This window comes from Argentina silus (assembly GCF_951799395.1).
Source record: "Argentina silus genome assembly, chromosome: 1".
NCBI classification, from domain to species: Eukaryota; Metazoa; Chordata; class Actinopteri; order Argentiniformes; family Argentinidae; genus Argentina; species Argentina silus.
This window is the reverse complement of record NC_139655.1, coordinates 24,180,211-24,206,445: the sequence shown is the minus strand read 5'-3', so window position 1 is coordinate 24,206,445 and position 26,235 is coordinate 24,180,211. Positions and strand designations below refer to the sequence as shown.

At 40.9% G+C, this 26,235-nt stretch overlaps 1 protein-coding gene across 1 annotated transcript; it reads left to right on the top strand.

The window, feature by feature from the left end:
* Window positions 1-2,009: 2,009 nt before the first annotated feature.
* LOC310802108 (myosin-IIIa-like) lies at window positions 2,010-26,235 on the top strand (the record flags this gene model as incomplete). Its single annotated transcript, XM_083666389.1, has 7 exons — window positions 2,010-2,039; window positions 6,414-6,597; window positions 8,523-8,657; window positions 18,565-18,669; window positions 19,019-19,118; window positions 23,464-23,540; window positions 26,086-26,235. Exons 2-7 carry the CDS (start codon window positions 6,424-6,426, stop codon window positions 26,233-26,235), a joined length of 741 nt encoding a protein of 246 aa, XP_083522515.1. The 5' UTR covers window positions 2,010-2,039; window positions 6,414-6,423.

The following is a 26,235-nucleotide window of genomic DNA, read 5'->3' as shown; positions in this document are numbered from 1 at the left end:
CGGATAACTTCAAATCAATAGCTAATTTTAGGCTTTGTTGCCTTTTTCCAGAACTATTGTAACCTTAGACAAGTTGAATATATTGACAAAAGTTGTTTTGTTTATTTTCAGTTTGGCTAAAAGTTCCAGCAAGAAAAAAGGAGCGTGGATTAAAACAATCGTCCTTGCGGTCAAAAGTTCTGTAGAGGAAGTGATCAGGGTACCAGCTGTTTCCCTGCATCCACCATTAAGAGTTCAATTTCTGCAACAAGCTGTTCTTGACAGTGTGAGCAGAATCAATACATTTGAAGAGCAGAGGCCCCATCCGGGTCCCACCAGAAAGCTGCCCTTCACTATGGACCCCTGAACTCTTGCACCACACCACATGCCACATTCCACATTAGTTTACTGTTCAGCACCTGATCAGCCAGAGGAGGATGGGTCCCCCTCGAGTCTGGTTCCTCTCAAGGTTTCTTCCTCCAAGGGAGTTTTTCGTTGCCACTGTGCCCTACAGTTTTTTCCTTGGCTTACTTTTGGGGGTCTATGATTTGGTGTTAGGTCATATTGTTTGTATTGTATTTATTGTTTAGTATTGCTTTTGTTGTGAAGCACTTTGTGACATTTGTCTATGTAAAAAGCGCTATACAAATAAACTTGATTGATTGATTGATTGATTGATTGAACATCCAACCGGGAAAATTTGCATTGGCTAGTTGGCTAGCTCCACAAACTACGATTAAGCTGTTATGCTGCTGCATACAATAGGACAGGAAACAGATAATTTGACATATACTGACATATTATCTGCTATGACTAATAATAACTTTATTTATATGGAAAAAATAGTTGACTGCACAACACCAGGATGCTAGACTCCTTAATTTAACTATTAGGTAGCAATTCTTCCACTATATATATGCCATTTAAGCTGACACTTTTATCCAAAGTGACTTACATTGCAGTGAGTGCATACATTTTTCAGTATATATGATCCCAGCTGGAATCAAACCCACAACCTTAGCGTTAGGGTTAACGCCATGCTCTACCAACTGAGCCACAGAGAACCACAACATCTCAGCCCAGCTCAAACTTTGCTCGAACAGTGTCCCGGGAGGTGCTTTGTAAGACGACACTACCTTGTGATTCTGAGAAGACTTGAGTGAGTGAAGTCATGCCCCGTAACACCTGACTCTCTCGTCTGGGTGTTCATGCCATTGCCTGTTTGGAACCTGTCATCTGTAGTCTGGTTTATGACAATATCACCTTTTATCTGATGGTGGCTATCTCACGTTACGGAACCTCCATTGGAATTGCCATTAACCTAATTGTCTGAGCTTGATAACTTTAATATATTTGGCAATATTATGTTACTTTTTCTTGATTAATAATACATCATTGAATAAGTTGAGCCGAGCTGTGACTACGGACCGCTGTTGCTTATGAACTCTGATATCAAGGATTGATACCACAGCATGTAGACGCATTCTCAGAGCAGTAAGTATGTGAAAATAACAACTTGACTTCAGATCTGGTCTATAATTAATACATGCTGTTGATGCTATGATAATCTTGTAACATATACTGCAAAGGTCTTTGCAGTATATTTCTTCTGTCAAGTCTTAAGAGAACAAAATCTATGCAGTTTTCTCGCTTCATTTGTATTCTTAACCTCTTAATGTCTTCTTTCTCTGTTTGTGCTGCTTACCTTAGACTGTGACTCTCAAACAAGCATCCCACAATTTGATGAATGCAGATAAGATTCATGATTTGCTAGACAAATCCATTCATCTGTTTTTACAAAGTGGTGGTGCTAGCTAATGTACACCTTATTTGCAAGCCCTGGGGAGTGGTTCAATGTGGATGTGTGTGTGTGTGTGTGTGTGTGTGTGTGTGTGTGTGTGTGTGTGTGTGTGTGTGTGTGTGTGTGTGTGTGTGCGTGCGGCTGCATGCGCGAGTGCGTGGCTGCGCATGCGTGTGCACGTGTGTGTGTGCACCCACACTGTACCATTTACACTGGTGCCTTCCCTCCCTGTTACAGTGGGTCATCCTCACTATCAAAGGTCAGTACATTTTTATGTTGTATTAACTTTTAATGTAAACTTGTAGTTGGTAAACAAATCATCATAAAAACATCTGCTCACTTCATGGAGCTAATATCGATTATATGGGAGTGCTTCAGCCTAAAGTGTGGTTTGCCTTCCTATTTACTGTGTGGCAGAAGATCAGACAGGATCAGTGAATGAACATATAATTATATTTAGTACATACAATAACACTGTTTTGCCTGCTTTCTGTTTGTGTGATTAAACATTGTAATTTCCATATGCCTCAGATTTGTTTGTGAACAAACTCAAATTGTGGCTAGACTTCTGCTCACTTAGAAGTTGGTGTTTTAGATTATTCAGCTACCTCTGTTGTGGGTGTATATTAGAAATCTTTGAAATTGTGCATGCTTCAAACAGGTATATTAGTTGTACTGTACTGTGTAACAATGTGCAACTAAACTATAATTACTAGTTTCAATAGTAACCACTATGAAAATACATATATTTTAGGCTGCTGAATGTAAACTAATGTTTAAAACATATATTTGTACAATATATGTCCTCTTTTGCACTGCAAATATTTAGATAGAAACTGCACTGTGAAAGACAGGCAGTAAGTGAAACCATTGTGTTAGAGCCAGGACATGTTTACATTCATGTGACCAATAAGACAGATTTGCCTGGCATCTATGCTCGCTGCCACCCAGTGCCAAGGTTAAGCCGGAACTTTAACCCACTCATCAGAGCCACAGATTACCCAGGTCTCATTTCTCCTTGTGGGTCTCTTGTTTCTCTTAAGGAACCTCAAGTGGCCAAGTTTATGTCTTGTTGAAACACAAATCAGATGGACGAGTGCATCTCATTCGAGGCCCTTTGTTGTGTACTCTATTATCTCCTTTGTTCATCAGTAGAGGTTGTTGGCTGGAATTACACTAGAATTAAAGTATGGCAACACGGGAAACTAGTATTAGTATTCCCTCCTTTGTGCCCGTCTGTTGGCCAGCTCTACACATAATGCATAATGCAGTTACAGTATAGTACTGTTGTTTTTGTCTTTGTAAGCGATCACTGAGCTCTTTGCAACTTATCTCCCTCTTATCTTTTATAAGAATCTGGATTATGTATTAAAGGACATTACCTGTTGTTTGAGGATGTACACACACACACACCAAACACACATACTTGCCCCTATGTACGCACAGACAGCCCTAATGCACATCCCAGAACACCTAACCTACAGTGACAGCCAGCCACTGCTCTGGGCAGAGCAGCTTAGATAACCACACACACACACACACACACACACACACACACACACACACACACACACACACACACACACACACACACACACACACACACACACACACACACACACACACTCCTATCTCCTACCAGGGTTATATCCCTGCAGCGTGTATTAGTGTTGGGGAGGTCCTTAGGTTTCGCCCATGTCTCCTGTGTCACAGCGAGTTGTCTTCTACAGTCAAGGTGATTCATTATTGAGCCTGTCTGTGGGTTACTTAGTCCCTGTACATTAGACTAACATGAGCTTCATTACCTGCTGTGTGGGCCGGCAGAATAGGAGCTTAATTTCTCTGCATATGTAATGGCTGATTATATCCCTGTAAAATAATGTGTACAATCAGGTTTGGCCTTCTTATCAAAACAAGAATGGTAAACTGTACTGCATGCATATACTATATATACAATCGGGTTAGATAAAAGTATATGTAAAGTAAGGTGTGGGTGATCTGGTTTAGCAAATGCCACCAATTGAAAGTCAAAGGGATAAACTGTTCTTGCGCTAATAGAAAATGCACTCTAGTAAATTATATACACAATAACAAAAAAAAAAAAAAAATGGCTCTGTATCTTTAGTCAGTAAGCATATTTTTTGTTTCTGTAACCAGCTTTGGCTTGTGTGTATGAATGGGTGTCTATATGTGGAAAGGCTCATGGTGCAACACTGGCTAATTCCCCCTTAATCCTGACATGTCTCCTACTACTTAGAGCTTTTTTTCCAATGGCAGGCATGGAGCGAAGAGATTTCTAGTGAGATTAGCCGGGTTAGCTCCTCCTCTACTGTTTACACTCACAGCCGGCTTCCCTCTCACTCCTTCCATGCTAGCCGTATTCATGGAAATGGATTAACTTGCCTCCAAAATGTACCCTGGTTTACTGAAAAAACAATGTAAGTTTGTTCTGTTTCTATAGTTTCAGTTTTGTTTTGTAGTTTAGAGTTAGAGAGTAAGACTTATTTGTGTGGGGTCAGAAAATTAACCTTGGCCTTAAAGTGGGCCCAGGGGAGGTGTGTTTGTGTAGTTTTCAGGTAGTAGACTGGTGGACTTCCATGTGGGCATAATATAGCCTTGTGAGTGTTGGTTAGCTGTTGTCATTTGGATGTCATCATTAATTGATGCAAGGAGGGCTATGTCGCTTCCATTTGTGACATACCTATGATATAGGTCATACAGAGTCTTCCATCTAAGATATTGGTGGTCCAACTCTAAGGATAAGAAACCTGGAGTTTCAGAGTTCTGAGGACTGATATCAATGCTTGAAATCTAGATCCTAGTCAGGATAGTAATGGAAATGGGAACACACAAGTTTGCAAAGGTGTCAGAATACAGACTTCACAGGAAGAGGAAACACATGGTGAAAGAGGGCTACAATCTCCACATAACTCAGTTCGATAGTAGCCATGGTCCCAGATCTGTATGTGCTTTAGTCAACCACCAGTCAATGTTATGTCAAACATGATTGGGTACATTTATAGCACAGGTATACTATGCCTGCATAGCTATATCCCATTGTCGCAGTAATGAATTTCCAATGCTTTACATGTCTTCACCGTACGTTCATGTTTTCTATAAAGATGGGTTGCTGCTATAATGTGCCTTTGCAAGAGTTTAATGACTGCACTGTGTAGGACATAGCATCATGACACAACTTTCAGAATATGAGATTTGCATGTTTTGCTTATATACAAGCACAACAAATCATGAGGCCGTTTTCAAGAGATTTACAAACAAAACAAACATATGGACTGCTTAATGCTAGGAGGCTGTGTTGACATTTTAGGTTCTTATTGCTGCCAGTGCTGTTCCTGAACCGTCCCCCCCCCCCACTCCTGACTCTGACAAATGCCAAATGGTTCCCCCTCTGACTGGTCCTGCTGAAAATAAATTATTGTTTTCCTGTGTATACCAATATAAACTTCTAACACCATATGGATTCTAGTGAAAAGCAATGTTGCAGACCAATATATCTGCCTGTATCTTTAGACTCTAGACTGTGATCCTAAGGCCTTTTTGTATAGTTCATTATCATACAACATGTATAATCTTGTTAGTCTATTAAAAGGTTCATAGTACCTACATGTATTTTAAAGTACTACAGCCCTATACCACTTCACCCTTTGCCAATCAGGTGAACATAGCCACCATCAATTTACAGTGACCTCTTATGAGTGGCAAATGAACTATCCCTTGTAGAAAAATGGCTATATCTAGACTTGATTGGTCTTTTCTTATACACATGGAGAAAGAAGGCTTATTAGGGCCTTCCTGTTCCCATCCCATTGTTGTTTCTGAGATGAGGGATCCATTAGATTTTGTGCTCAAAGCCTTTGATCCTCTAATGGACCCATGCAGTGAAAGTTACCCCAGAGGTCACTCTCTCTCTTCATCTGCCCATGCTAACAGGCATAACTACAGCACAACTACAGTAGCATCCTCCTTTTGACCTCAAAGTTCAAGGGGAAGCTCATTCACATAGTATTTCAGGTCTTGTCATCAAGTGAATGACCTGCATATCAAACAAAATGGCTTGCCACGTAGTGTTGATTCTGGTCTTCATCTACATAAAAGAATATGGCTCCGATGTTGGCAGTTTTTCCTATGCATTTCACTCCGATTCTGGTTACCATGGTTGGTTGCATCCACCCATTGGCGTGTCTCAGTGAATTGTGACCCTGGCTTTATCCACTGAGCTGGACATCATCCCCATACCTGTGCTCCCGAGACTTGGAACAATTTGCAGGGTTGGAGGACTTGGTCCCACAAAGTCCTTGGTTAGGGACCAGCTCACAGAGGCATGCCCTTGTTTTGATTAATTAGTGTGTGTATTTCTGTGTTGTATATGTAATGTGTTGTTTTGTAAAAAATAAAATGTATTGTGGACAGGGCACACCCGAAAAAGAGACCTTGGTCCAATGTTGTTTTCTCTGGATAAATAAAGGTTAAATAAAAATAACTCAGGTGCCAACCACTGCCATTGTACTCTTGAGAAAGGCACGTATACCTTACACTGCTCCACCCCGTGTGTAATTTGTTATACTGAGAAGCTAAAAATCACACATGTGGTTCCTCTCATTGTCGTTTTTAGGAGATCTCTCATGAAGATGTATCCACAATCAGGGAAATCGATCGTCTTCAACAACTTTCCAGATCCATCTGACACCTGGGAGATCATCGAGACCATCGGGAAAGGGACTTATGGGAAAGTGTACAAAGTGCTCAACAAGATCGATGGAAGCAAAGCAGCCGTCAAGATACTGGACCCCATCCATGTGAGTGATGCTTCCTATCTTGAAAATTGGTCCGAAGTATTCAGTGTGTACTTAAAGGGCTAGTTTACTTAAAGTAGGATGGTTCCTTACCTAGAAAGTAGTCAGTGGGCCCAGAAACTCATGGTTCAGGGTTGGTTAAATAGCAATTAGCATTAATTGACTTTAGCCACCACTAACAAGTGAACAATGGGAGTGATTCAGGAACAACAAAAAACAGTTGTGGCCAAATCACCTCAAGTTAACTCTCTGACTTGGTTGGAAGTTACTTTGAGATTATCAATAAACAGCTTTGAACTATGGATTCCAGTTTCTTCTGACCCATATACTACTTTCAAGGTAAGGAACTAACTTACTATAACGTGTAAAATAGTATATTATCCCTTTAAATAAGTAAGTAAGTAAGCCTGGTCACTGTAGGACAGGAGCCTACAGTATCTCATGTTTCTATAGCGTGAGGCAACAGTTACACCCCCTGGACAGGTCACTCGTCTGTCGTATGGCATTACCACCAACCCATCTCCTTAAGTCTGTCCCTTAAAGTCAGGTGTTTATCTAGACAAGTCTCAGGAATGTCTTTGCTTCATGTCATACAGGGATTGTAGTCAGTGCATATTAAAGAGATTGGTCTATAGTAGCCTTGTTATGTTGATGCTCCTGGTGGAGCCACAGTGAGGACACATGACCCTCCTGTAGCCCCTGTTGATGTGAGGTGATGAGCTGCACATCTGAATCAGGAAGATTCAGGCCCTGGGCTGAAGCCAATGATGAAGAGAAATGATGTACCTCTCCCTGCCTCCACTCAAAATATATTTAGAATTAGGCCAGTATATAGTATCAGTATATAGGTACATTAGATGTTCAAATGTTTGAAATAGATGTTGTTGCTATGGTTTACAACCTACAGTACTTATTTGTTCCTTTTTCTTCTCCTCATTCCATTAATTTTAAAAAGCAAATGTTAAAAAAAACACTTTTTAAGCAGTGTATGCCAGCTGCATACCATGTTTACATTTTCACATCATATTTTTACCAGGTTTTTTTCACAATTGTAATTTTTTCAGGCAAAATAAACTGCATTGCTAATGCAGAAGCTTTAATGAGGAGCCATTTTCATCCATTAAATTCAAGCCTTGTCTATAACTTTCTCATTTGTCTTCAGATAGTTTGTTACCATTTCTCATTATTGAAGAATAATTATCTATAGACTGCTGTCTGAGAGGAGCATAATTTTAATCAATCGGTTGATCGGTTCCTGCAGAGAGCCCCAGCTAGGCTACAGCAAGCAGTCACATTGAAATCTCAGGCCGATGGTGCTATGTTGCTGCGACTCAAAAATTGAAGAAAAAATTGTGTATTCTATTTGTTCCTATCAAGCACCTTTTTGGTTTCCACTGCTTTACTGTCCAGTGCTATGTTGCTAACATGCTATCTGTATCCCTCAAATTAAAAGCTATCTTGTTTATTCTTTTCAGAAAAAATAAATTAATAAAGAATCTTGTTTATTTTTTGAGGCACCTTTTTGGGATGCATTTTGGAGTCTATTTTGTCTGTTTCAATAAGAGTACCCAGCATCTGACCTGTACAGTCTAGCGCCCCAGGATACATGTTGGTGGAATGACTTTGTGAAATGACTTTATGTGCTTAGAGATACCTGGGACCTAATAATGCATGCTCTGTTTATAGAATGAACACAGATGGAGGACTCCATTTGAGTAAAAAATTAAATTATAAATAATCCATGTATTCATTTTCATTCATTAATTTTAATCAGCTTGCTTTGTGAATTTGGACACTCATCATATACTGTATGTATTGAATTACAATATTTGGTCCTATAAGCTGGTACAGATACAATGTAATTAAGCATTTGTGGCAAATGTACTGTCGTTCTGCAACATTGACTCATGTGGGTTCTTTTTGAACAGGATATTGATGAGGAGATTGAAGCAGAGTACAACATCCTCATGGCTCTCTCAGACCACTCCAATGTGGTCAAGTTCTTTGGGATGTACTACCAAAAGGATGTCAAAAATGGAGACCAGTTGTGGCTAGTGCTGGAGGTAGGCCTGCATTTTATTTCTGTACTTGTACATAACCCAATTAACATGTGTAGTGACAGTAATACAGTACTTCAGAATATACTAATCTCCCACATACAATACTGTATGTCTTTCACATTACTGTAAGTGGGTTGCAATGGGCTGCTATACATTGTTGTACAGTATAGCTCTCCAGTGCTATGGTTGTGCCAGTCGTACCTTGTACAGTATGTTGCCAGCCATGTATGTTCACCGGTGATTGGATGAGGGGAGCAATTATGTAACAGTCTAAGATTACACAGGGGGTCTGGAGGTAGTTTACTCATAGGCTGCGTGGGAGAATTTGTAGTAGGCAACTTAACATCCAGGCCAGGGGGAGGGTGTCGTTGGCTCTACCTGAGTCCTGCTGAGAGAAGCAGGGAAGGGATTTGGGTTTTCTGGGGCATCTCGCTGAATTAGTTTAGACACCTGCACTTGTCTGGAGGCTCTGAGACTGTTCTGCTCTATTGTTGGTATGGTAGTGAGGTTTAATTTAGTGTTTTGCCCTTGAGGGTTTTAGTTTGTGCTTGTTTTCTCTATCCCGGAATCTAGATCAATTAATTGATATCATTCATTGACTAGACATGGCACCAACATGAGAAACCAATGTGCAAAATCGGACTTTGTGATTAACAGTTAACCTCAGGGAGAGGCTTTAGTTGAACAATATGCAGATAGATTATAGCCCAGTGTCCTTATGTGACCCTATTATGCTACACACATTCATATACATATTGATACTGTAGCTTTGCTGCATATCAGAATGGGGAAACTCTAAGATCAGTAAATATGTGGACTTGATCTTTTGTATTTAGCCCCTGCTGGGAAACCTGATGCATTTGTCTTGCATACAGACAAACAAACAACCCACTGTTGACTCAGAGGTGATAGAAAATATAATTTTTCCACCTGCCAAGGAGGAGTTACCTGACTCATTCTGTATGAAAATGGTGATATTCAAAAAGAAGTTCAAGGGGACCTTGATGTTGTTTTCCCCACAGTTGAAAAGGCGCATGGCCCTAGCTCTCTGTCCCTCATATTTCATTTCCCCCAGAAGCTCTTTGAAATGCCAAGCTCCAGAGAAACGTGTAATGGAGGTCAACCTGCGCCGAGAGAAGTGTTGGTGAGGTCTGGCGCGGCACTGGGCGAGCTTTCTCTGTGCTATCTGACCTTTGACCCTCTAATTTGTGTTTCTGCTGTGAGGGTAGAGACTAGTTCAAATGTATAAGTGGCTGGTAGCTAGATAACTGTGGTCAGCTGGCCCCAAGAGGCTTTGGTGGGAGGACAGACAGGGCCAAGTGTCGCACCTGTTTTTTGTGTTTGGTCCACGGATGGTGCGTGTTGGTGTGTGTGTGTGTGTGTGTTGGCATGTATTGGTGTGTGTGTGTGTGTGTGTGTGTGTGTGTGTGTGTGTGTGTGTGTGTGTGTGTGTCTGTGTGTCTGTGTGTCTGCATGTATGTGTATGTGTATGTGTGTGCGTGTTTCAGTCAACAGCATTTTATGCAGGTCACTTTGCCTCAGGGAAGGTCCTTCCCCTGCCTGCATTTTAGAAGCATTTGCCCTCTCTGTTATTATGTTCTGTGTGCTGTTTGTGCCTGTTACCATTACCCTATCTTTTGTTACAGTGTGTAATGTAAGGCAAGGTACAGTAGGAGAGCTTGGACAACATTAGCATCAGTCCTCTCCATGTTATGCTAGCCCAGTAGATAGTTTTCACGTCACCAGCTTGTGTTTCTCTCTGTTTTCCTTAACGTCATTCTCAGTGACCTGTGTAAGGGTCGTATAATTACCTGTCTGAGTCAGACACATGTCTCAATTAAAGTTAAATATCAGCTGAATACTACAAATAGGGAACAACGGGTATTTTCTGTTATCATACAGCCACTATAATGAAAACAACAAAACCACATCCGTCTGCTGGCCAAACGCATTCTCACCACAGACCTCAGTCTTAGTTAGAATAAACCCTAATGATGTGTCACAAGGCCACACAGTACCAACCGTGGCTTTGTTTTCATTCTTAGACACCCCCAAAGTATTTCAGTGGAACACAATTAACAGCAAGTTAGAAAAGCAAAGCCAGTGTTTGGGAGAGTTCAGCCAGCTTTGCTAGTTTGTTGACTCTGTGTTTCCACTGAGTTTTGCATATCTGTATGCAAACTATGTCCCCATGCAAAAACCTTCTGTGGTAAGCATGGCCAAATCTGCTAGAGCTAATCCTAGGGGCTGAAATCAGTGCCAGTCGCATTACTGGTTGCAGTGCAGTTTGTGTGTGTGTGTGTGTGTGTGTGTGTGTGTGTGTGTGTGTGTGTGTGTGTGTGTGTGTGTGTGTTTGTGTGTGTGTGTGTGTATGTGTGTGTGTATGTGTGCATGCATGTGTGTGCGTGTGTGCCTGCGTGCATGTCTGCGTGCATGCCTGCTTGCGTGCATGCATACGTTTCTGTTTGGTGTGTGCATGTGTTTGTGTGTGTGTGTGTATTTATGTGTGTATGGGGACATGTATATGTATATGAACCAAAGGATTGGGGGCGGGGGAGCAAAGGGACAGGAAGAGAGGGGTTGGGTGATGATGAAATCACCATGGTTACTGTCCTCCCCTCTGAACTGTAATTGTCCATGTTTCAGTGCGGATCAGACGATCTCCTCTCCACGCGGCATGGTGCTCGACCCCTCATTATGATGAGGATTCGCACAAATTGCATCCTCCACTTTGTTGCTTCCTCATTGGGGCTCCGGTGCTTATGGCTCAGCTTCTGTTGTGTGGTAGCTTTTTTATGATAGCGTATGTGGAGGAGAGATGAGTGAGCTTTCATCTTTTGCACCCCAATCTGTCTCCATTGAAGCCCTGAGACCGATGTATCCAAACTTCAAAGATGGTCATTATGGAGCCAATATTAGTCTCTAATGAGGAATAATGTAAATTGTGGACCCTGGACTTGATTTGTTGGTTTGCTCAGTGGTAGGCCCATGTACCTTGGTCTTGCAACATTGAGTTTTTACTTCACATGAAGATCTTGAGTTACTTAAATTTATGATGAAAGTGCTTTGATGAAACATGAAGTAATTAAGAGCCTTTAAAAACATACAGTAATTATTATCCATGACGCAAACAATCCCCATGATGCCAAACCAATTTCACATTCTGTATTATTATGTTTGTGGACCTAATGGCTATTCCACTATCTTATTAGTCATAAATTGATATTGCAGTCTATTCTGTGCTCATGTATTTTATATTTTATTTTTATCAGTGGACATTAGGCCTGTCCTCAATAGCAGCATACACACATTGTTAGCAATAAGGCCTAAAGTGCAAGCCAGTGAAATTGTTGGCAGACTCCAATATCTTTACCCTATATGTATATAAGTGTTTTCCACCTGAGAGACCCGGGGTTTGAACCTTGCCTGTCACTTTGGTGCTGTGACTCAAATGAATCTCCTGTGGAGGGGGAACTCAAATTGGGGTGAATGTACTGTAGTGGAGACATGTAAAACTCAAGTGTTGTCCTCAGACCTTGAGGATGTCTTTTTGGTCTAATGATAAATGCTTGTATCTTCCACGTGGGAGACCAAGGTTCGAACCCCACCCATTACGCTACAGTACAGTATACTCCTGTATTTGACACAGTTACTAAAACATCTCACAGTTGTTACTAAATTGAGGTTCTTATACTGTACTTCACAGATACGTCAACTATGACTAATGTGCTAACACCTACAGTATGAGTGTTTGGATGGCTCAGAAAACCACAAGTAAGAAGAAAGGCATAAGCTGTTGTAAAAATACTCTTGGCTGTGTCAGAGTATCAAGGCTCAGTTCAGGGAGTAACCCTAAGCTAATAACAACTAACTTAGCACTGTCATATGGTAACACAAACCTTAATGTAGGTAGGCTAGCAATATACAATAGCTACAGTAAACAACAGTGTCATGAAAGCGTAATACTAGTTGTCATAAGCTTACAACGGCTGTTTTGAAATACGTTATGTCATGCTCTGACAATGTCATGTCAGCCGTATGACACAGGTATAGCAAATTAAGATTTGTCACATAATATTACTGTCTACATATTGTACATAACATATATATATATATATATATATATATATATATATATATATATATATATATACACATGTCTTTCACATGTTTTACAGACCAAGGAAAATCAAGAAAACCAATCATTATATTTCTGTCAAGCCATGATACACATTGGCATATTGAGAATTATAACAAAGTGCTTGCATCAATCTCTGACCACCATTCCACCATGTGATTAATGATCATCACAGCTATGGCAGTTTTAATGTAGATAAACTAACTAGGGGGAAGATTGTATGATATATTTGTTTCAATTATATACTGGGAGACATAATTATTGTGACAGTGATCCCTATGATAGGTCTAGATAATTGTTCAACCAGAAAAATGAGCCAAAGAGATAGATTAGCGGTCTGACATTTAAATACCCTGTGGCTTTTTACTTACAACATGTACATTTGTCTAAAATAAGTGAATCATCTATACATCAGTCATCATAAGCAAAAATCTATACTACGACCAGGTGCCATTGGCAGTCACAATGCTAGAAGAAGGAAGGATTACTTATTTTTTTCTTTTTTTATATTGTTTTTTATTTACAGTAGAGAAACTGTACAGGGGGTAGTGGGGATGAAGAGGTCTTTAGAAGGGACAGTCAAGATGTAGCCTGAATAGATGGGTCTTCAGTCTACCAAGACAGTGAAAAGCTGTGACTGAACAGTGTGACCGCTGCATCCTCGTAGAGGCAGCGGTGCCAGGTGGCCAGCCGAGGTAGAAGAATGGAGTGATTGGACAGCGATTTTGGAGCTGACCACTGCTTGCAAGTAGGGAGGGGCTGTTCCCTTTACCGCCCGGTAGGCGAGCACCAGGGTCTTGAATCTGATGTGAGCTGCTACCAGGAGTCAGTGAAGGGTGCGGAGAGGGGGGGGTGATGTGGGAGAATTTGGGAGAATTTGGGGAGATTGAACACCAGACGGGCAGCAGCATTCTGGATGAGCTGCATAGGTCTGCTGGGAGCCTGTCAAGAGTGCATTGCAGTAGTCAAGGCGGGAGATCACAAGTGCCTGGACCAAGAGTTGTGCTGCTTCTCTCGTGAGGAATGGATGTATCCTTCGGATGTTGTAGAGGAAGAATCTACAGGAGCGCTCTGTCGCTGTGATGTTAGCCGCACAGGACAAGTGGTTGTCAAGGATCACTCCAAGATTCTTGGCTGTCTGGGAGGAGGTCACAGTGGAGTTCTCGACTGTGAGGGAGAAGTCTTGGAGAAAACGTTCATTTTCAACCCATGGACAATCGTGTAGCAACATTAAGTCATGAGAATCAAATGATAACCTTAAGTCAACCTTAAAAAATAACCATCACATTACATTTAGTCTAATAAACTGTAAATCCAACTTACATTTGACTGAACAACAACCATCACATAACAATGTAAATCCAACATTGCAACAGCTACAGAGATCCAGCATTTGCATTTTGACATTTAAAAAACTTTCAAAAACAGTTAAGTCACAACGTGGTACAACGTCAGTTTAATTAGTTTTTGACTGTTGCACAACTGTGACACAATGAAAAATGCCCATGGGGCTCTTGCCTGCACTGGTTTGACTGCCTCTAAAGCCCTGTCTCCCCAGCTCCAACTCGCCTTCAAGCCCTGCCATCATTAATTGACAATGAGGTTTAAAATGGCATTGTTTGTCAAGGCTTTTCACTAAATGCAATCAGAAAGCAGACACCTTGGCCATTATACCAGAGTAAATGATAAGGTCACAGGGACAAAGGCAGTGTTTCTCTCCCTCACCCGAGTCACACACCACGCACGCACGCATGCACGCACGCACGCACACACACACACACACGCACGCACACACACATACATACACACACACACACACACACACACACACACACACACACACACATACACACACGGTTGTGCAGCTGCCTTTTTGTCACAAGGTTAATGAGTGAGAAGTTAATAGAGAGATTTACGTATTGGGCCTCTAGCATGTTTTTGCAAACCGAGTAAGCTGTTTGGTGTGATCTCTTACAAGAACACCTTGAAAAGTATTTCATTATAATATGGTATGTACTATTGTGGAGGAGATATCCTTTCTCTCTAGCTTTTCTTTTTTTTTTTTTTATAATAAGAGGTTTGATAACTGGTTGGACCTGTATCAGAAGAAAACCTGGATATATATCTCCAAGCTAAAATAGAAATGGTTTTTGTGTGGTGAGGGGACATTCTCATTTGTCTCATCTTTGTATTCGTTTCATCTGGTTTTTTCCAGCAGTCTTTGATCTACGGTACTCCTGATCTGTATTGGGACAGATCCTGTTTTGGCCTTCACTGAAATTGAATGAATAAGACTTGGATGGATCTCCACATACAGCATGGTGGATGTCAATATTTGACTCACATCATCTACTGTACACCTATTACTGAGCTATGAAGTTCAATCAACCATTGTTTGACATGATGGCCCCACCCACATTGGAGCTCAGATTCAGAAAACTCAGAGGCAATTTGTTGCACAGCTGTAGTTCATAAAAGACAACAGAAAAATTATAAAAGACAACAACAACAACAACAATAACAACATATACTAGTATACACAAATAGGTCTATCCATAGTAGGCTAGAGTTGGTAGACTGCTAGAGTGCTGCATATATTATCCTCCCTCATCATTAGCTATCGTCATTATCAGTACTTTATTCCATCCTGCCATTTTGATAGTGGGTATAAATAGCGGGTTAAGACTTTTAAAGCCAAAAGCTAGTCTGGCAGTAGGTAAAGGGAGCTGATGATGGCAGCTGCATTAGCTCTGAGTCTCATCTCCATCCACATGTGAGGAATTATGATGATGTCCTGTCCAAATCTGACAGTAATAATGTCTCTTGAAGGTAATCAGGGGTGGTGAGCGTGAGGTTTAAAAATGAGTCAATATCTGACATTAAATAGTATGTTCTTCATATTGGGCTTGTCTGAGGCAAACTCTTGGAATGTTTAACCCATGCTGACAGACGTTTTAGTCTGTGTGGAGTGGAGCCATAGGTACCTGAGCCAATGGATTTCCTTTATGTGGGTATTTGTTTTGGATAATTAGAGTATCCCTTTGTTGAATGTGCAACTTGGTCCTGGATGGGAACCTATAAGGCTAGTCTACACCTTTGTTTAAAAAAAAGAGTGACTTGCTTGTCAAAACATTACTTTTAATGCATTGTAAATTACGTACATTTGTGATAGCAAATAAATTCAAAGATAACACACATTAGCTAAGATGCTAATGCTAGCTATGTCCCAAATAGAAAGCTATTCTTTAACTATGTACGTGTGAAATTTTCAACACGTCTGAAATAATTAATGTTAGCGTTAAACGCACTCACTCTAGAAGGCCAAACACTGTTACTGAGGAGATAGCGCTAGCGTTTAGCTCAGCTAACGCTGGGGCAATGGAGCTTTACTCATTAAAATGGATCGGCCTGCCTGCCCTGTGTAATTTAATGATGACAGGTGATCACGGCAGTGATGTGGACTGACGTCAGGCCCATCTCTCTCTCCTAGACTGTCCTGTCTGCACAGCCTTCTGATACGCTCTGCTTGACTGCAGTCTGTCTGCAAGGCTGATAGGAGAGAGCAGGGGTTTTCAACGCAGTGATTATGTTTTACTGTTGCAGTTCTGATACATAAGATTTATTTCACAATACTGGGTTATTTAATATCTGTATGATGAATGGCTGGATGGATAGATGGGTGGATAGATGGACAGACAGACAGACAGTGAGACAGATAAACAGAGAGACAGATAGACAGACAGACAAACAGACTGACTGACTGACTGACTTCAGGAGATTTTCATACTGTAGGTGTCTTGTTCAGGGGGATGTTTTGATTTGATTGTTTTGTTTGGAGGGCAAAAGTAGTGTCTTCTCAAACCACTACACCACCACACATATCTGCCATCATCAAAAGATGACACCCCTTTTAAAGTGAAGGAAACCTAAGAAGGGGAACACTGACCACAGTTAGCAAATTTATAAAATAGCACATCATGTCAACATTATTATCATCTACATTAAAATCAGTTAATTTCCATTTTCTAATTCCAAAGCGTACATGGTAAGCTGTAAGTGGAACAGGCAATTTACAACTCCCTGTGGTTAGCTCAATTAACTGCTGTAAATGGCAAAGGAACATGAAGGCAAAAACACACTGCACAATGGTATTGGGCCCTCAGGGCAGAATCATAATGAGATCACAAAATGGGTCCCACATCTCGGGAATTCACAGAATCACAAACAGGGATGCTACGCGATACACACTGTATCAATGTTAGCATTTCTCCTCAGGGTCCTTTGTTTTGGCATGTTTGTACTGTTCTGATGCTCTATGTTACCCCAAACATGTTGCAAACAAAAGCCAAAAATGATGTTATGATTTACAATACAATTATATCCTACAATATGAAATCCCCATTATGACACGATTGCAATTGTATTTATTTGTGACTCCCTCTCCAAGGTTTATTGCGAGACATTTTAAGTTAGGCCTCTGTTGCAGAGCAATTCTAATTCTCCATAAGCACACACCAGGGAGTGTTCTCCCCTAATTATGCTTCTGATTCACCAGTGAGAGAGATGTCTCTGATTGTAGGAGTACAAGTGTTGTATGCATAATTGGACAAATGGAAATTTCCGGTTATAGAATATAAAATGCTTTTATGCATGCAATTCCTCATCAAATTGTACAATGAGATGCAAAATATAAACTACACAAGTGCTATTTACATTTGCATATAGACAAAAGAAGTTGTACAATTGTAAAACAGTGTAAACTAAACTGTAAACAGTATATTGTGTTATTTTGTGACATTCTAAAATGTGTTTTCTCCATATCACAGTGGTTGATACTGACAAGCATTTTGTTCCTCCTTTATCTGGAGGTCACGCAAAGACAGCCCAAAATAAGAGGGTATTGTTGTTGCCTTGGCAACACATACAGTAGAGCAATTTTCTGTAATTTTCGGGGTTGAATCGACATTGACGAGACATTGACAGTCACAATCAACTCACATTATGGAGATATTCACTTTTACATGCAATATAAAATAACACAGCACTCATATAATATTATGTGGACAGCAAACTCCTTCTCCTACAATGTTTCATACTAGTCTTGAGAGACGGCCTTGTGTAATTATGAGAATGTTTAGAAGGAGCCTAATGCTAATGGGCTCTATGGTAGTATTTCTATTCCAGTGTTTTGAAGTGTAAAGTAGAAACCGATAATTTTGATAATCAAAACAGTCCCTTTGACTCAGGAACCTTGATATGAAGCTCAGAAGAGCTTCCTGCCAAATGTGCACACAGTATTCCATGTGAAGACAAATTAATATATTGTATAAGGTGATTCATCTCTTTTTCTAACCCTTGACAGAAATAGTCTCAAACGTAGAGGGTACTTGATTTGAAGACCACAATTTGCACATCTTTAATAATTACAATGTTGACTAATAACAAAGTAGATTAAACCCCTCTTAAAGAATCTGCATTTTTCATGGCACAATTCCCACCTCCCCCTAAACTGTTCCAAGCAGAGAATCTGCTGGAGATTGAACAAAGTAATACAATATCCCGATCACGTCTTTACATTTTTTAAGATTTCACTCTAAAATCTTCATTTTGGATCCAAAGCATTTATCAGAAGATGTTACACAATAAGACATTATGCAGATTTAGATGTTATAGATTTTAAAGCTCATTGTTTCAGCTTTGGCCAGAATGTGCTGACTCATGCTAAGGCTTAGCAAAGGAAAGTCATTGTCTTCTTTTCTTTTGTGCTTGCAGCTTTGCAATGGGGGTTCAGTGACAGATCTGGCCAAAGGCATGCTCAAGAGAGGGGACAGAATGGACGAGCCCATAATTGCCTACATCATAAACGAGGCCCTCATGGTAAGTTTGCTCTTTGAATGGTGGATAAATGTGTCAGAGAGAAAGAGAGAGTGAGAGAGAAAGAAAGAGAGAGAGAGATACTGGCTAACCCATACACATAATCCTTTCTCCTCAACATTACGAAAAACACAGTCTTGATAAAGATGCAGAGAACCTATATATATACAATCAATATATCAATCATGTATATATATATACAATCAAAAGTAATAAATGACAGTGCGAGTGCTTTGATTAACCAAATATATCATACTAATATATAAAAAAATCCCAAAGTAATCCACATTCATTTTGATTAATTTGATCATTTTCATAAGGGCTGTTTTGATTGGTCTATTTACTCCTACAGGGTCTCCACCATCTGCACATTAACAAGACTATTCACCGTGACATCAAGGGCAACAACATCCTGTTGACCACACAAGGAGGGGTGAAGCTGGTGGACTTTGGTACGCTCTGATTAGCGTGCGCACATGTGTGTGTGTGTTTGTGTGTGTTAGTTTGTTTCTAAGGTTCCTACAGTATGTGCGCTTGTATGTGTGTGATACTGTCAATGGGTAAAATCCATTACCTCCAATTGTTTGGTTCCCACTTATTTTCTTATTGAGGTTGGAATACATTTGCAAAGTCTGCGGAGGTGGTAGCCTTTAATACATTTCAATTAGACCCACTGCAGAGGACACTGCTGTTATTCTCCTTGTGTTAGCACTGATTTCCTTCTGGGTCTTCTTAACCAAATGAAGCTGTTGGCGCACTAGTGTCTGAATAAAGGCCCCTGATAATAAGGAGAATGATTCACACCAGTTCCATGGGTGGGTGACTCACTGAGTTCCTTCAAGGCCTGAAAAACAGGCTGCCTCTTTTCATTACAGCAAAACTCTCCACTCCACTCAGCATGTGTGGAGATTTTTATTCAGGCTGTTAAGTTGGGCATCTCTTAAGAGCCTTTACCTGCACGGTGCATGATAGCTGTGTCCCTCTTATATAGGATGTTGAATAATCTGTATTGTGGGTTCTAGTCCATAGAAATTCCACAATACCCTTCACATATTCACTGTCTGCATAATGCTCCTCTGTTTAACGTTTCCATTAAGGCAGCATTTAATTCTGAGTAGGCTCCACTTTAGCTATAAGCTCCTCTCTCTTATGATTCACTGTGCCTGCCCCCCAGCCTTGCGTACGATTCACCGCCACCATACTGTAGCTGCCTGAGCACCAGTAGCCTATTAGACTCTGTGCAGAGGCAATGTAAAAATGCTAATTAGTTTGAGGGGGACTCTGTGGGGTATTCACTGGAGGAGTGGAGGAAGAGGGGAGGAGAGGTGAACCTGGACATATAGAAGGAGAGGATAGAGAGAAAGAGAGAGAGAGAGAGACAGAGAGAGAAAGAGAAGGGAAGGGAGTGAAAGCCAGAGGGAGATAGTGATGACTCACTCGTCAAAGTTAAAGAGGCTCCATCAAAGTCAGTCAGCAGAAAGACATACAATGCTTAGAGCCATATGATAGAGCATGTGATCTTCCATTCACTCGCTCACCCATTTCCCAGTCAACGTACTGTATCTGACTAAGTTTAGAGAAATAGCATTGTCCTGACCTGCAAAAATGCCAATTTTCTTTTTGTAAGTTATGTTACAACAGTATAGATAGTAGGAATACGTTTACTGGTTTATACAACAACAATCTCAAAATGCACATCCTTGGCACAAAAAGCTGGGGGGTGGTTTTGCGGATTTGGTCCTCTTGAGCTGCACAAAGTGGTTCTTACATTTGAAGGTTTTACTAATTTACAAACAACAAGGTGTCCCTTACAAGGCATATTAGCTTTTAATACATACAGTATGAGCATATTAGTCTGTACACACTGTACAATTATGCATAATTCCTTAATGTAACATGTTACGGAACTAATGAGTAGCTAATGGCTCTGGCATGTTAATACAACTGCAACATGCAATAGGTTGAATTAGGTGACACACAGAGGACTTATGTGCATTTTAGGCTGCCCAAAGTCTGATCACACTTACAGCCACACATTCAAAAGCATATGTCCTGTATTATCTAGATGGATTGACCAACAGCTTGTTCTCCTGAGCCAGTTTCACAGTCCTGGTCCTTGAAACCTAAACCTGAAGGTGTTTCCTATGAATATGACTTTCTCCATTCTCAAGGTAGTTCAAAAGTAATGCATGCACATCCAACTTATTTGCAGGTGCAGGGTATAAATGTGAAAAGAAGGACAATATCCACAGTTGACTGTTGAATACTGCCATATAGTTTATTGAAACTATTTGCAAATATTGTGTACAGATCTAGATCAGATAACATAAGATGGACTGCACAAACAGGAAATAATCCAGAAGCATCTGATGTAGTGGGGATACACTCTACGTATCTGCACAGTCCCCAGAAAGAACATAAACATATTCTATCACAGCAGATTATAAAAGGCTCTGATATGGTTTGGTTTTAAAGTCATACAGAAGATCATGGACCTCTCAAACATCCCTTTGTTTTGATAAACATCCCATCAGAAGTAAATAACATTAGATACTGTACCATTTATACACAGATAAAGGAATCTCTATATTTTGTATGGGATATTATCATTATTTCCTGTCTTTTGGAGGCTGTAAACTATAATAAATGTCACTGATAAGAAGGAGGGGTCTGTGAAATGATGTTATGGGATAGAATGTATCACACTGATTTAAAAAAAAGATACGCAGTGAAAAAGAGACAGAAGACAGAAGAGGACAGAAGAGGAATTGTTCAGGAGACTGCTGTAGAGAGAAAGTGTGCAGCACACAGACAGCTGAGAGCTATGACACTCATACACAGTGTATATAGGGGAGGACAGACAGCTCTTGGGGAGAGAGAGACAGAGTGACAGAGAGAGTGAAAGAGAGGAAAGGGGGGACACGTGCCTGTCGCTACACGCGTGCTCTGCATCACACTGAGGCTAATCGTTTTTCATGTGGAGGGGCGCATGGTACACTAAGCAGCTGAAAAGATAAAGCCCCCGCAGTGACTCATCACCACGAGAAAGAATGAAAAAAAAATACCCCAAAAAAAAATGAGAAAAAAGAATGATGGAGGCCGGCTTTTCAATTTCTTCATGAATATTCTAATTGACAGCGTTATCTCTCTGATGATTATTAAGTGTGGCCCGTCGGGCCCTGCTTCTGGGTAATGTAGCGGAAAGAGAGAATGGCCTCAGGAGCTTTTTTTAGGGGTGTCTTTGTGCAAATGTGGTCCCCTCACACATGGTTTTATGGTTACATGCTTACGAATATGCATATGTGTGTGCAGATTTGTGTGTGTGTGTGTGTGTGTGTGTGTGTGTCAGCCCTGTATATATCCCCTCCTACACATTAGCCTAATCCGTTTTGATGTTTGCTACAGTACCGTTGAGAATCGGCTGTTTACTGTATTACTCCTCCTGGCATTCCATTCCAGCTTTCTGGTTAACCCCTTCAACAGGGAGGTCCTCAGAGAGAGATTCCCAAGATACCCCCACAGTTAACACAAATATGAACTCCAATTTATGAGCATCAAAGATAATCAAACAAAGCAGAGAGAAAACAAATACCTAACTTACATTTTAAATGCTTTTAGTTAAGACGGAGGGGGTTTGTACATGCTATATCAAATACTGTATATATGTGTTTGTACAGTACACACAATTAGCATAGCCATAGATCTATGTTGAGACCTCTCTGGTATACTGGCTCAACCCAAGCCTCACAGTACTGCTCTAAACATGTTTCAGGACTGGAGCCGCACACACACACGCATGCACACACACACGCATGCACACACACACACACACACACACACACACACACACACACGCATGCACACACACACACACACACACACACACACACACACACACACACACACACACACACACACACACACATACACACACACACACACACACACACACACACACACACATACGCAAGCCCCAGTTAAAAGTGTGTGTGTAGATGGAGGGTTTCCAGTTTGACTTAATTGTGATCTATTATGTTGAATTGTATTACTGTCACTGTACATTGCAGTTATATTGTATACTGTCTCCATATTCTGTATACCTACTATAAAATTGTATATTTAAAAAATGAAGGTATAATATAGTATTCTACTGCCAAGGCTTGTTCATGATGGATCTCCATTCAAATGTTGTTTTTCAAATGCCCTGCTGCTACATCACCTGGGGTTACAAAAGTATTTGTAATTCAAAGCAATCCATCATTAGCTTAAGAGCTATTGCAACGTGGCTGTGTAATTGTCAGTGTGTGTGTGTGTGTGTGTGTGTGTGTGTGTGTGTGTGTGTGTGTGTGTTTTTGTGTGTGTGTTTTGCACAATGTCACTGGTGACACAAAGGGGTTACAGCATGCTTTGGAATTTCATTTCATCCCATCTGGAAAATGAGTAGCGCCACTTCCTCATCGCCTTATGACACATCATCATCTGTACCAGCTGTTTGACATGAGAACAGAAACAAACAATTCTGTTTTAATACTCCCCAATGTATAACTATGTACAGTGCTGTAGACATGGTCGTGCACAAACTTATGAAAGGGCAGGTGCTGTTTTGATGCAATGCGATGGGCCTATCCTGTACTGACAACCATATCTTATAGAAAAGAAAAACATCATCCAGGAGGGCACTTTGTGAGTGTCAGGGCAAAGGGCAGGGGCTCCATTCACTTCTACTGTACCCGTGCATGTGCCTGACTGTAGATATGAAAGATAATTTAACAGTGTTGTCCCTCTGTCTCTATACAGGTGTTTCGGCCCAGCTGACCAACACTCGTCTACGTAGGAACACCTCAGTAGGAACACCTTTCTGGATGGCCCCAGAGGTACAGTAGACCTCACTCCCTTTACCACAGTACACTCACTAGACCTCACTCTGGAACCAGTGATCCTCAATGGAGAGATGCAGTTTGTCCAAGCTTTAGTCCTAGCCTAGTACTAACAGACTCGATGCGTCTAATCAAGGTCTTGAGGATAGCATGTAGTTGATAAGGTGGATGAGGTGTGTACACAATGTGGCTCTCCTGGACCAGGACTAATGAACACTAGACTAACCTGTGGACCAGTGGTCACCAATCTTTACCGAGAAGGGCTACAGTACAGGGTCAGCAAGTTATAGGAGTGATTGTGATAGTTACTTTGTGTTTGTGTCATTGTGGTCATAGTGTTATTATATTTGATGTTGATGTTTATCTGAAGCACTGGTCCCTTTATCTTATCGTAGTGGTGTACACTGCGACCTTTACCTAAAATGTACTTGGAAATGGCTTCCTTCCTTCAGTATTTTACATAACATTTGCATACAGTACTCATTTCATTAAATTAGAATTAAAGGTACAATATGTACTTTTCATACATCAGTGATTTCGTCTAATTTGAGTAAAATAAACATTCAATCAAATAAGTTCTGAAGCAAGGAACTCCCAACAAGCTTACTCAGAAAGTTTATCTAGGCAGACTTTGGAGGCTGATGAGCTCTTGCAAAGGTTCTTGAAATCTTTTGGGATCTTTGCTGAGGAGGTGAATAGGCAGTATTGGCCATTACATTACATTAGATAAGCTACAAGAAGGTACTAGCTATATTTGCAAAAGAGACCTGGATATCTTGTTGGGGGCAAAGCAATATCAGCTGGGATATTTACTGTCAGCCTTGGTGCAGGATGACTGACATTCTGAAGAATCTAAACACACTGATACTGTGGTACCAAATGTGTTACTGGAGAAGGAATAGCCTGTCTGGATTGAAGTGGATTTGAGTAGAGGGTAAGGCCAGTTGAAATGTAATATGCTGGTTGCAGGCCAATCTTGTTGAATGTGTTTCATGACAGTAACTGTAAGATGGTGATATCAGTGTACTTTTTAATTATTCATGAATTGTGAGTTAACTGTTTCTTTTTACTGTTAGCCAAATGTGATATATATATATGTGTGTATATATATATATATATATATATATATATATATATATATATATATATATATATAATTGTATGTCAATGTAGATACCAAATTAAACTTGTCTATGGGATCCCATGTTTATGAAGGTGTCATAGTGATGTTATACTGTGTGTGTTCCGATTTATTGTACATGGCCCATGTCTCTTGCGAATTATCCATTTTATCCAATAGTGAGTGTCCACCAGGTAATATTGATAAAGGTGTCTGGGTGTGGATGTAAGAGTGTGTGTTGACTGTCTACTGTATGTGTATGTATGTGTCTTATGCTGTTATAGAGAAGATTCATTTTGTTGATGGGATGCCATGTGTGTTGTATGTGTGTTGTGTGTGTATATGTGTGTGTGTGCGTGCATGCGTGCCTGCGTGTGTGCATACATGTGTGTGTGCGTGCATGCTGCGTGTGTGCGTGCATGTGAGCATGCATGTGAACCAGGGGACAGTTCTGGCTCCCTTCCTCTTCACCCTCAAGGTACAACACAGATACTTGCCATCTGCAGAAGTTCTTGGACGATTCTGCTATTATGGGATGCGTCAGTGGAGGCCAGGAGACCGAGTACAGAGGACTCGTGGACAGTTTTGTTGAGTGGTGTGAGGAGAACCACCTGCTACTCAACATCAGCAAGACAAAGGAGATGGTGGTGGACTTTAGGAGGACTAGGGTCCCCTTGTCTCCTGTTTCCATCCAGGGAGAGGACGTGGAGGTGGTCCAGAGCTACAAGTACCTGGGGGTGCACCTGGACGCGGTGGTATGCTGGGGGGGCAGCATCAAGGAAGGTGACACCAAGAGGCTGAACAAGCTTATTAGGAAAGCTGGTTCTGTCCTCATTGTGTCACCCTGGACACTGTGGAGGAGGTGGCCCATAGGCAGATGAGGACCAAACTCCTGGCCATCATGGACAATCCCGCCCACACTGTGGCAGAGCAGAGAAGTTCCCTTAGTAACAGATTATTACAACCATGTTGCACTAAGGAGCGCTATAGGAGATATTGTCTGCCTGCCGCAGTAAGACTACACAACTCCTCCTCCGGCTGGTTCGATCGGGGTGATCAGAGTCAGGCTGGGGGATGTTAAATCATAATGGACTGTTCTTACTGTATATAATGTTTCAGATGTCTATTTTATTTGATTATTCTATTGTCACTTTATTGTGTTGTTGTTGTTTGTGATGTGAGTTTGTGATGCTGCTGTAACACCTTAATTTCCCCTCAGGATCAATAAAGTACCTATCTACCTATCGATCTATCTAAACATATGGCCTGCAGCAGAAGTAGTGTGTCTGTCACACAATATTTTCAACTATCTTCCCTCCCAAGGAAAAAAAGAAAAAAATCTCCTTCAACAGGAATCCAATGTCCTATTGCCTTGTTGCTGAGGTATGCTTAAGAGATATCCCTTTGTGTGTCACGTTGCAGGTGATAGCGTGTGAGCAGCAGTTAGACTCCACCTATGACGCTCGCTGTGATGTCTGGTCTCTCGGGATCACCGCCATAGAGCTGGGAGATGGAGACCCACCCCTCTCAGAGCTCCATCCAATGAGAGCTCTCTTCAAAATCCCCAGGTGA